This window comes from Drosophila willistoni, assembly GCF_018902025.1.
Source record: "Drosophila willistoni isolate 14030-0811.24 chromosome 2L unlocalized genomic scaffold, UCI_dwil_1.1 Seg139, whole genome shotgun sequence".
Taxonomy (NCBI): Eukaryota; Metazoa; Arthropoda; class Insecta; order Diptera; family Drosophilidae; genus Drosophila; species Drosophila willistoni.
This window is the reverse complement of record NW_025814046.1, coordinates 1896808-1908456: the sequence shown is the minus strand read 5'-3', so window position 1 is coordinate 1908456 and position 11649 is coordinate 1896808. Positions and strand designations below refer to the sequence as shown.

Sequence of the window (11649 nt, the reverse complement as noted above, 5' to 3'; positions counted from 1 at the left end):
ATGTTGTGGATTTATAAAGAACCTATAGATCTATGCTAGATTTAGCCCAGAGCTACGTTATTATTACTAGCATTTAGACACAACTTATGCCGAGGATATAATTTATCAGATATGTTGTGCAGACATGCATGTTCTTATTGAAATTACGCATACGCAACGGTGGACAACTAAATATATGTACAGTAGATGCCGATCATGACGATATTCCGCTGATAAAGAAGCAGTACTGCTTGAGTATCATTATAGCTGGCATATACTGTACTTTTAAAACTGTCGTCTTGAGAGAGAATGTTCTCGCATACTCTCTAGGGTGATCAATTGTGATTGTGATTATCTTTTGGCTAGGGGGGTCGCCCTTTCGATTAAATCAAACAACACAGTCGCATCTTTTCGTGATAAGCCAATAACCAAAATTTATACTGTATGAAACAGAATTTGTTTTACTCATTAATTTTTATGAAATACAATGGAAATGCTTTAAATAACATTATTCCAACTAGTCTGATGCATCCCTTATTTTAAAGAAGATCGCTCCTGATTCCTAGTAGCTTGAATGTGTTTATATAGCGAGTATATGCCATAGTAAATGTATATGTTAAGAGCTGAAAGGATAGAAAGTAAGAGCATTTGTTTGTATGACGCCGATGTTTTAAGTAGTTTACTTGCGATTACAGCATTCACAGCTATAATGGGCATATATTTTGCTGTCAGTGGTCGGAATGCTGTTTGGAATATTAAATTAATGATACCCATCGCTACACCAATACCGTTTAAGATCAGCCAAGGCAGCAGCAATGAATGACGGTTCTAAAAGAAATGTGGTCATTTATTAAAACCCAACGAAAAGCTTGCTATAGCTTATCTGATCCTTACCTTATGAGTGCCCACTATCAGCAGGACAGCGAAAAGAAAATGGATTGAGAGTGCAGTGAATAATACGCCAATAACTAAAATTTATATAAAACACAACAGCAATTATTGGATGAAGAATTTGATAAGAATAAATATTTTTTGCCTTACTTAGTTCCGGCTCAGCATTTCTAGGAGGGGGATGCACAGATAGGATTATCGACAGATAAATAATTCCCAGTATTGAACCTGAAATCTGTAGCCAACCAACGACCTTTCCAGCCGTATGAAGGCGCATGCAAAACAGGCCATTTAACATTTCGGATTAGTTTACACTTTCTTTTTTAAAATTATAGATTAGGAATTTAGCGCAACGTTGACCTGGCGCAATAATTTTTAAGACTGATTTAAGCGGCAAGTGAAATTTATTTAATTTAGTGTGACCATTAAATTGATTTTTCAGCCTTGTGGCAATTCTGTTCTTATGGAGCTGCCAACTTAAGTTTGAAGATTGATCTTGGTAATAGAAATTGGCATTAATTGAAGATAGGATATCCAACTATGTGAAGTATGTAAATATATTACGTATGCCATACTATCATGTATTGATATAATTATCAACTTAAGTTCTATTATTGATCACAGGACTTAATGGTATAATTGGCAGTGGTTGATTTGGCTCACCTTAGAAAAGGAAATTTGGTGGCTCTACATCAAAGTGAATTGAATCGCTTTCGCTATTTTAACAAGCAACAATGGAAGGCCAAAGTAAGACCATTCGTCTGGTTGTTATTTTTTGAGAATTAAAGTACTTACATATAAATTATGATGTTGTTTACATCTTGTGAACCCTCGTCAGGGGTAGTCAGCGATCAAACAAACAAAACCTAAGTAGATAAATGGGAATATGAATCTAAATCTAAGTACAAGTAAACATTAATGCTCAGCATATTTGTTCAGCTTAAGAGTTCGGCAGTTGTGACTCAAAAGCTGCACTCGACAATTAAATATGAAACTTGATACATCGACGTCTCACTGGACCAAAACAAAATTCCTCTAATGTGCTAGAGCTATAGTGCTGACTTTTAGGTTAAGCATTGCTGGAATGAACGCAAATTATATAACTTCCCTAGAAACGATTAGGCAAAATAACGAATTGCTTTTAGATTATTATACAACGTGGCATGCTTTCTTAGGCATGCATTTGTCTTTCTAGATAAAATGATAGAAAAAACTTTTTGCCCCTAACTAAAATATGAATAGCTGAAAAAATGTTTATACAATATGTACGACACGGCTTAAGTTAACACGGCTTTAAATTAACGAATTTACGTGAGAAACAACATTTGGATGTTCATTTCAATGTTTTTGTTGATATGTATATTACACTTCCACTTCGAAGTTTTTTTTTCAAGATGTCTTAAAATAGTGTATTTTTGCTTCCTGTTCTTTAAAAAGCAAGAGAGCAATAAAAAAATTGGTCTCATTTATCAACAAATTCCAAGAGTTTGGGTATATAAGATAAGCGTTCCGTTTTACAATTAGAGGGAAATATTTAACATGCTAGTCAATGAAATAAAAACGGAAATATGGGCGAAAGGTTAATAAAATAACTTTTTTGATAAACGCACAAACACAAAATACACATATTATTAATATATATATTCAATTCATATTTTTAATGCATTATTCAAGAACAAAACAAAAAAAATTTTTTTTAAATTTTGCATGAATAATTTCTACATCCTTATGCTTGAAAATGTCCAGCTCGGCCATCGGTATCCTTGATAAGTTTGTAGAGTGAGAGTATTCCATAGTAAAAGTAAATATTCAGGGCTAAACCTAGCATAGAGCCAAAGAAGGATTCGGCCGGAATTATACCCATACACAATTTAACGAATAGTGAAATTATAGATATGGCTAAAAAAATTCCGTTCGAGATCAGCCACGGTAACAGAAATTCAGGACGGTTCTGTAGACAAAATTAATAAGCAATTGATAATTACAGTTTTATCTCACAATCAGTCATTTGTTTGCTTTATACCTTACTGGCGCCGACAATGAGAAGAATCGAGCAAATTAAAATCGCACAAATTACAACCATCAAAAACCATCCAGTCGCAACAACTAAAAAATAATTTTACATTTGACACAAAAAGAAATAAAATTGAAAATGCGTTGCTTTACATGAATGACCAGCCGTTTTAGTTCCACTCGCCATTAAGTAAATTACGCTTATGAAAGAAAGGATTCCTCCAACAACTCCTAGCCAGCCAAGGACCTTTCCACCCGTATGGAGACGCATGAAGCAGCAGCATTGCAACATCTTGTATTGTTTCGAAACTTTTCGCTTAAAAGGTCAAAGAGTTTAATTCCTTAAATTTTTGATACAATTAAGTTTGCACACAAAATTGTCAACTGAATTTAGTTTTGAGACAGATCCGATGGACTTGAATTCAATGTTGAGACTGATTAAAAATCTAATGGAATATGACCGATGTCACTCAAACGAATGAGAACTTATGCGAGAACACCAGGGTTTTAAGGGATCTTGTTGCTTATCGTCTGTCAACATTTTGCAATGCAATTTCTGCAGAACGACAAGCAACACACAGCCTTGAGCCTCTGATATATGTATGATCGTATGTTGCTAACAAAGAATCATTGGGTGCTTTTTTCCGATGCCGATTTTTGTTCAGTGCCGGTTTAGTCATAAAGCAGGATTAGCAATTAGGAGCAAAAAATCTGGTTAATTCATTTAATTAAATTGGTAAATTGACCAAAATAAATTTTAAAAAATTCTTAAAAACATTGTTGGTGTGTTAATTTGTTAATTTTTAACCAATTTTCAAAAGAAATTTATAGTTGAATCATTAATTTAAAGCGATTTTTTGTAAAGTGAGACACAAACATACATACAAAAAAGTTTGAGTGTTTTAAATATTCATGTATTTAAAATAATGTCCTTTTATTCTGCGGTAAAATCTTGAGAACTAAATGGATTAATCCGGCACTGAGATCACCAGGGCTTAAGCTTTCATACGTTGTTTGTTGTTTATCGTTTGTCAACATTTTGAAATGTTGCAATGTAAATAAAACAAAGAGCAACACACAGCTTTGTTCCCCTGATATTTCAAAGCTTCCATTTTACATATATACTCGAGGATGTAGAAGAAGTCTCATTTAGCTTCATTTAGCAAAGATTGAAGAGATTCTTGGACGAGGCTGAGCGAATAAGAAGTTTTAGGCAGTTAAAGTAGTTCGGTTTTAATTTTTCACGAAACAAAATTTGGAATTTTAAAGCAAATGAATTATGTATCTCTTTAATAAACCGAAAGCCGAAATCAATTATTTACAATTTACGTTCAGAAATTTCAATAAAAATTAATGTTGATTAGCAATAAGAAGGGAGTCCTTCCAATTTCTTTGAAAAACATTGAGTAATTCTAAAATGTTATTATCTTATCTGGATGACTCTAATAAAATAAAGATATGGGTAAAAAGAATGCATCATATTCCGTCAGTTATTGAAACGAGAGGTCATTGAGGCTTGAGCTGCTGAATGAAGAGGTTTGTTGTGTCTCGCACGTAGCGCTTTAAATGCTGTCTCAATATTAAACATAATGTGATGTAAAGACATTTAAAAAATATGCGCAAGGTGGATAAATATATAATGAAAAAGTTGAAATTATAAATTTGTTCTCTTACTCAAGAACGTTAGCTCTGTTAAATCTGTTAAACTCCTTTCAGTAATAGGGAAACACTGTGCGGCAGAAGGATAAGAAAAGATTCCCAAACACCTGAATGACGTACTTATGTAAATATAAATTATGATGTTGGTTCCATCTTGTTCTTACTCCTCGTCAGGGGTAGTCATCGATCGAACAAACAAAATCTAAGTAGATAAATGGGAATATGAATCTAAATCTAAATATATAACTATAAGTAAATACTAATGCTCAGCATATTTGTTCAGCTTAAGAGTTCGGCAGTTGTGACTCAAAAGCTGCACTCGACATCTCACTGGAACAAAACAAAATTCCTCTAATGTGCTAGAACTGTAGTGCTGACTTTTAGTTCAAGCATTGCTGGAATGAACGCAAATTATATAGCTTCCCTAGAAACGATTAGCTGTGCTGTGAATCAAAATTCCTCTAATGTGCTAGAACTGTAGTGCTGACTTTTAGTTCAAGCATTGCTGGAATGAACGCAAATTATATAGCTTCCCTAGAAACGATTAGGCAAAAAACGAATTCATTTTAGATTATCCTACAACTAACAAAGGTACAAGACTGACTGTATTATTTCGCTATCTTACAAAATAAGTATACCATTTCATTATATGTGGCATGTTTTCTTATGCATGGATTTGTGTTTTTAGATAAAATGATAGAACAAATATTTTGCCCCTAACTAAAATATGAATAGCTGAAAAAATGGCTAGTTTATACAATATGTACGACACGGCTTAAGTTAACACGGCTCTAAATTAACGCAACGAGAATTTACGTGAGTTTTTGTTGCTTTGTATATTCCACTTCCACTTCAAAAAAATTTTTTTTTCGAGATTTTTTAAAATACATAGTGTATTTTTGCTTCCTGTTCTTAAAAAAGCAAGAGAGCAATAAAAAAATTGGTCTCATTTATCAGCAAATTCCAAGAGTTTGGGTATATAAGATAAGCGTTCCATTTTACAATTAGAGGGAAATAGTATTTAACATTCTAGTCACTGAAATAAAAACGGAAATAAGGGCGAAAGGTTAATAAAATAACTTTTTTGATAAACACACAAACACAAAATACACATATTATTAATATATATATTTAATTGATTCTTAATCAAATATTTTTAATGCATTATTCAAGAACAAAAAAAAAAAATTTGTTTAATTTTGCATGAATAAGTTCTACATCCTTATGCTTGAAAATGTCCAGCTCGGCCATCGGTATCGTTGATAAGTTTGTAGAGTGAGAGTATTCCATAGTAAATGTAAATACTCAGTTCCAAATATAGAACAGCGGCAAAGAAGGGTCTGGGCGGAACTGTACTCTTACAAATTTCATCGAATAGTAAAATTATTAGTGATGTTAAGAAAATTCCTTTCCAGATCAACCACGGTAACAGAAATCCAGGACGGTTCTGTAGGCAAAATTAAAAAGCAATTAAGAATCACAGTTTTATCTCAGTCATTTGTTTGCTTCATACCATATTGGCGCCGACAATGAGAAGAGCCGAGCAAATTAAATGCACAAAAATTACAACCAACAAAGAGCATCCAGTCGCAACGACTAACAAATAAATTTACATTTGAGACAAACAGAAATAAAATTGAAATTGTGTTGCTTTACATGAACGACCATATTCAGCCGTGTTATTTGGACTGCCCATTACGCAAATCGTAATTATGTAGGAAATGATTCCTCCAACAACTCCTAGCCCGCCAACGACCTTTCCACCCGTATGGAGACTCATAAAGCAGCAACTTTGCAACATCTTCAATTTTTTCCAAACAAAATTGTCAACTGAATTTAGTTTTGAGACAGATCCGATGGATTTGAGTTCAATGTTGAGACTGGTTAAAAATTTAATGGCATATGACCGATGTGACTCAAACAAATAAGAACTTATGCGAGAACACCAGGGTTTAAATTTTTAAAAGCGAGCTTGTTGCTTATCGTATGTCGTTCTGCAGAACAACAAGCAACACATAGCCTTGAGCCTCTGATATATGATCGTATGTTGCTAACTTGTAACTGTGTAACTTTGTTAATTTTAAACCAATTTTCAAAAGAAATTTATAGTTGAATCATTAATTTAAAGCGATTTTTTTAAAGTGAGACACAAACATACATACAAAAAAGTTTGAGTGTTTTAAATATTCATGTATTTAAAATAATGTCTTTTTATCCTGCGTTAAAATCTTGAGAACTAAATGGATTAATCCGGCACTGAGATCACCAGGGCTTAAGCTTTCATACGTCGTTTGTTGTTTATCGTTTGTCAACATTTTGAAATGTTGCAATGTAAATAAAACAAAGAGCAACACACAGCTTTGTTCCTCTGATATTTCAAAGCTTTCAATATACATATATACTCGAGGATGTAGAAGAAGTCCAAAGATTTTCATTTTCATTTAGCAAAGATTGAAGAGATTCTTGGACGAGGCTTGGCGAATAAGAAGTTTTAGGCAGTTAAAGTAGTTGGGTGTTAATTTTTCACGAAACAAAATTTGGAATTTTAAAGCAAGTGAATCATGTATCTCTTTAATAAACCGAAAGCCGAAATCAATTATTTACAATTTACATTCAGAAATTTCAATAAAAAATAATTTCAATTCTGCTAGTAATGAAGAAAATGAATAAAGCAATCACAGAAATAAATAGGGCACCAGCAATACAAAGTGTCGATTTCAGTAAACATCTGCTGCTTTTAAGAATATACAAAACATACTATAAACAAAAGCAAATACTTCCCTCAAAATCCCAAGAGTTTGATAACGCCTAATCAGCTAAAAACAATTAGCAATTACAAACCCAAATCGAAACCCTTGTCACCCACTCAAAAAAATGAAAAATGAATCAATAGCGCTTTAAATGCTCTCTCAATATTAAACATAAAGTGATGTAAAGACATTTAAAAAATATGCGCAACGTGCATAAATTTATAATGAATAAATTTTTTCTTACCCAAAGATGTTAGCTCTGTTAAATGACCACTTTGTTCCTCCCATTTTTTTTTTTACTCCTTTTAGTAATCCGGAAACACTAATGTGCGGAAAGACGATAAGAAAAGATTCCCAACAACCTGTAATATTAACAGCTTTAGTAAGCGGCATGCAGAAACTCTGAAATAAAAAGAAAACAAATATATTTTGTGTTGGGTATATGCATGGTTTAACTGAACACTATTTTAAGATATTAATAGTTTTGTAGAAGTCCCGCCTTCTCTTGGGCGATATTTTGGAAAGCTTTCACTTAATTAATTAATGAAACTAAAGGACACTGATGGACAATTACCTAATTCGAGACAATAGATATTTCTTTATTGATTTCCCATAAACATTTAATAGACGATAATCTACAGTCTAGAAACTATTTCTTACTTTTATTCCAATATTTGTCCAATTTTGATTAATAATATCTCATTCGACGGGAAATTCAATTTATTGAGGCAACGAATATCTCTGCTCACGAGTAGCCTTAACAGGTTTGTAAGGGACGATGGAGACAGATGGAGATAGACTGAGAATAAAATGTTTAGAAAAAAACAAGAAATACTGATATGTAGTTATGTTTTGTTTGCATTTAATTGTAAGATTGTTGTAAAAAGAAATTGTAATAAAAAAAAATTAGTTTAATTCATTTGTAAAATGCATCAAATGCAATTTGCAGGAAAGGAATTAAATTTGAGAACGACAAATAGAAATTAAGTTTTCAGAAAACGGCTTGTTAGATATAGCATAGAATTTATGTTGTGATTCATAATAAATTTACATTAGTGGGAATGGATCTTTCCGACTTTCCTATATTAACATTCCAAAGTTGACTTAAGCGAAGGGAAAAGTAAAAATTTGGCAATGGTTTAACTCCACCTGAGAAAGTTAATACAAGCGAAACCACCGTGGTTAGTAAATAATGTTTCCGTCTGTGTTTTTTTTCATTCTGTCTTATTACGAAGCGTTGTCTTCGTGCAATGTTTACAAATAGGACAAACATGGGAGTATTCAAGAGTAAAGACATTTGCCATTAATTATCAAATAGAAATATGTTCCTTTCTGTTTCTTACTTCATAGAGAAACTCAATGTTTAAGACTGCAACGGAAATTAAAATCGGTCGACTTTTTAGCGAGAAAACTAAAGGTCAACAGAAGACAATTTCTGATAGCCAATTGGGAATTTTGTCTGCTTTGTTTGTTAAATAAATACATTGCAATATGGATAGCCTTTAAAATTCTTAGAGGGTTTAAAATTGAAACCGGTTTACGTTTCGAAATGATTCGTTTAGCTGTTAGGCTGATTTCAATGAGTTTGCTTAGCTCTTCCCATATATATTAAAGAAGAGCTTTCAATTTCACAGCGTCTATCAGAAAGCTCCATATTGATGCCGCCTAAATGCCTTTTTTTGTGTATCAAACATTGTGACATCATATTCGCCGATTCGCCTGTACTTCAAAGAATAATTCCAAACATTTTGCGCTTTTAAGAAACCCAGCTGGAAATTCGTTAATTGAATAATCGCATTTCATTCGATTCCATTGCCATGTATTTCTCTATGCTCATGGATGGTTTCATAGACAGTGTGGCTCCAACATAGCAACAGGCTGTCATGGAATCACTCATAAAACTGACCTGCCCTTTTTTATAGTTTATAGGTAATGATGCCCTTTGTGAAAAAGCAGTAATCGAAGCGCTTACAATACTCATGAAAAACATCGATAATTTCACCGATTTCGAAACACTAAGAGCTTAACCGATTTCCAGCTGGTTAAAACGCATCATTCTTCCACAAAACATATACACACACACACAGAAATTTCCGACCTGCCCTTAACCAAAGAACCTTGAAAGCTTGAAAGGCCCCACCTTATTTCCGATGACGTAATTCTATAAAATGCAACAAAAAAAAAAAAACGTTTTAATTCTATTAATATATAAAACAAGAAAATGTACAGTTGGAATCATTTATTTTATTTTTATTTTTCCCTGAGTTTGAAAAACTTTTAATACACACACACACATATCATAATAAACAACATTTATGCATATTTTCAAATTTTCCTTATAATAATATAGCGAAAATAATTATGTCAAATTTATAAATGCATTAAATGCAAAACATACTTGTTTTTAAAATATTTATGCATATTGTCCAGTACGATTAAGTAGCAAAGATAAAAAAGTTGAATGTTTAAATGCACAAGTGGATATTTTTTTTTTGTTCTTTTGGCGTAGTTAATATATTTATGGATCTGCAGTGTATTCTGATATCTAAGCCGGCCAAGAACCCTGAGGGCCACCGTTTTCCTTTAAGTAGTAGTAAAGCGAGAGTATTCCGTGGTAGATATAGATTCCCAGGGCTAAGCATAGAAGTAATTAATGTAATTTGATTTAAGTTTAGAAAAGAATGTAATATATTTCATTCAGCACAACTCACCCAAACCAAGAGAATAGCCCAATAAAAGTGCCAGTAAGGTAGAATCGCCTGATGCGAAGAATCCTATTATCGCGAGTACAAAGGCAATTGCGCAAAGTGCCAAAACGAAACCGTTGAATATCAACCACGGCAATACTAAGCCATGACGATTCTATATGGAATTAAAGCGATTCAATATAATAACATATTCATTTGAGATTAAGTGATGATGCTATACCTTTTGGATGCCCAATAAGAGTAGAACGGAGATAAGTAAATTCAAAGAATTTATAACCAAAGCAATGCTTCCGGTCACAGCATCTGGAAAATAATTATATATACATACAACACACCGAACTTTTTGGGAATTGCAACTGCTTTGCCCTTACCTATCTGCACATATTGCTTCTGTATAGTGTCTCCAACAACCACGGTAACTTCAGTTCCGTTCATCAATAACACAATCCGTATATAACCCAAGATAGCTGCAATGACTCCCAACCAGCCAAGCACTTTGCCGGCCGTAGGTAGCCGCATGCAACATAATTTCTCTAACATTTTCATTTTTTTATATTTTTTTGGCAATGATTATATTCCGACGCAAACTGAAAGAGTACTAAAAATATATGCAGCTTGGCTGTTTCATGGAGACAAAGCTTTTGCTTCTACAAAGCTTTCTTTGTATCTGTCAGAAGAATTTGCGTAGATACATATACATATACATATATATGTATCAATCGAATATTGCCAATTCTCACAGATATTCTTTCGGAGAGAGAGAGAGCAACGCTTAAATTGAATAGGATGAAACAAAAAAATGAAATTTGTATGAAATTTTGCACACAAAACCAAATAGTTTTTGCTTATTTTAAACCAATTTTTATACCATGCTCCCTTAGGTTGAAATGGTATATTAAAGTTGGCAAAATGTATGTAACCATAAAGTTGATTTATTCTCGATCATCATCAAAAGCCGAGTCCATTTAGCCTGGAGCCAGAAGCACCAAATTTGGTGTTTAGACTCGTGTAGTATGTACAGCGATAAAGTTTATTTGAAATTTATACCACGCCTCTTTTCACTCTCTCAATTTTAACAAAATTTTTTTTCTTAAAGTCTATTCTAGCGATATTGATTTGGTATTTACACTCGCTTAACACGCAAATTTTGTTTGAGTAAAAATCCATTAAGCCCACGATATTTAAAAACTTCCTTATTACTTCCCGATTACTTCCCTAATTTTCTATCTTATGCAATTAAATTTGGCACACCTAAATTTAATTTTAATATCCAGCAACATATTAAATTTGATAAAAATTGGACTAAAAATAGCCAAGTTATGTATATGTGAGTGAGCGAGCATGTAAACTGAATTTTTTAAAAAAAAACTTGTATTTGTTATTATAAATTAAAATATTTGGTGCATGGTAAACTTAAGTCGGCAGGACGACTTACTTATTTAATAGTTTATTGACTCTGCGCTTACGTAATCCAGATTTTCACACATATAGTCCTGAAGTGACTGCAAATGAAGGTGGTGAAGCTTTGTACCTTTCTTACATCCGAGCCACTGGATGTGTAAAGATAAGCAACAGCTGACATCATCACAATTTCTATTTTCCAGAAAGCTTCTCAAACCACATCTTCTCAAAAATATTTCTATATAGCT

At 32.8% G+C, this 11649-nt stretch overlaps 3 protein-coding genes across 3 annotated transcripts; all 3 read right to left on the bottom strand.

The window, feature by feature from the left end:
• Positions 1 to 450: 450 nt before the first annotated feature.
• LOC111518854 lies at positions 451 to 1235 on the bottom strand. The gene is made up of 4 exons (XM_023176823.2): positions 1021 to 1235; positions 874 to 947; positions 663 to 807; positions 451 to 602 (listed from the first exon to the last, which is right to left on the bottom strand). Exons 1-4 carry the CDS (start codon positions 1166 to 1168, stop codon positions 514 to 516), a joined length of 456 nt encoding a protein of 151 aa, XP_023032591.2. The 5' UTR covers positions 1169 to 1235; the 3' UTR covers positions 451 to 513.
• A 1321-nt stretch (positions 1236 to 2556) lies between these two features.
• Positions 2557 to 3347, bottom strand: LOC111518853. Its single transcript, XM_023176818.2, has 3 exons — positions 3037 to 3347; positions 2894 to 2976; positions 2557 to 2821 (listed from the first exon to the last, which is right to left on the bottom strand). Exons 1-3 carry the CDS (start codon positions 3173 to 3175, stop codon positions 2597 to 2599), a joined length of 447 nt encoding a protein of 148 aa, XP_023032586.1. The 5' UTR covers positions 3176 to 3347; the 3' UTR covers positions 2557 to 2596.
• A 6253-nt stretch (positions 3348 to 9600) lies between these two features.
• LOC111518850 lies at positions 9601 to 10581 on the bottom strand. The gene is made up of 4 exons (XM_023176813.2): positions 10372 to 10581; positions 10221 to 10303; positions 10004 to 10154; positions 9601 to 9926 (listed from the first exon to the last, which is right to left on the bottom strand). The coding sequence occupies exons 1-4, from the start codon at positions 10544 to 10546 to the stop codon at positions 9838 to 9840; spliced, it is 498 nt and encodes a 165-aa protein (XP_023032581.2). The 5' UTR covers positions 10547 to 10581; the 3' UTR covers positions 9601 to 9837.
• Between the last annotated feature and the right edge of the window lie 1068 nt (positions 10582 to 11649).

Coding starts and splice junctions, on each gene's coding strand:
- LOC111518854 (XM_023176823.2), bottom strand. CDS start 1,168: ATGTTAAATGGCCTGTTTTGCATGCGCCTTCATACGGCTGGAAAGGTC. Junction 808..873: donor TGATAGTGGGCACTCATAAG/GTAAGGATCAGA, acceptor CATTTCTTTTAG/AACCGTCATTCATTGCTGCT. Junction 603..662: donor TGTGAATGCTGTAATCGCAA/GTAAACTACTTA, acceptor CTATCCTTTCAG/CTCTTAACATATACATTTAC.
- LOC111518853 (XM_023176818.2), bottom strand. CDS start 3,175: ATGTTGCAATGCTGCTGCTTCATGCGTCTCCATACGGGTGGAAAGGTC. Junction 2,977..3,036: donor TAAAACGGCTGGTCATTCAT/GTAAAGCAACGC, acceptor ATTATTTTTTAG/TTGTTGCGACTGGATGGTTT. Junction 2,822..2,893: donor TCATTGTCGGCGCCAGTAAG/GTATAAAGCAAA, acceptor TTTTGTCTACAG/AACCGTCCTGAATTTCTGTT.
- LOC111518850 (XM_023176813.2), bottom strand. CDS start 10,546: ATGAAAATGTTAGAGAAATTATGTTGCATGCGGCTACCTACGGCCGGC. Junction 10,304..10,371: donor GAAGCAATATGTGCAGATAG/GTAAGGGCAAAG, acceptor ATTATTTTCCAG/ATGCTGTGACCGGAAGCATT. Junction 10,155..10,220: donor TCTTATTGGGCATCCAAAAG/GTATAGCATCAT, acceptor AATTCCATATAG/AATCGTCATGGCTTAGTATT.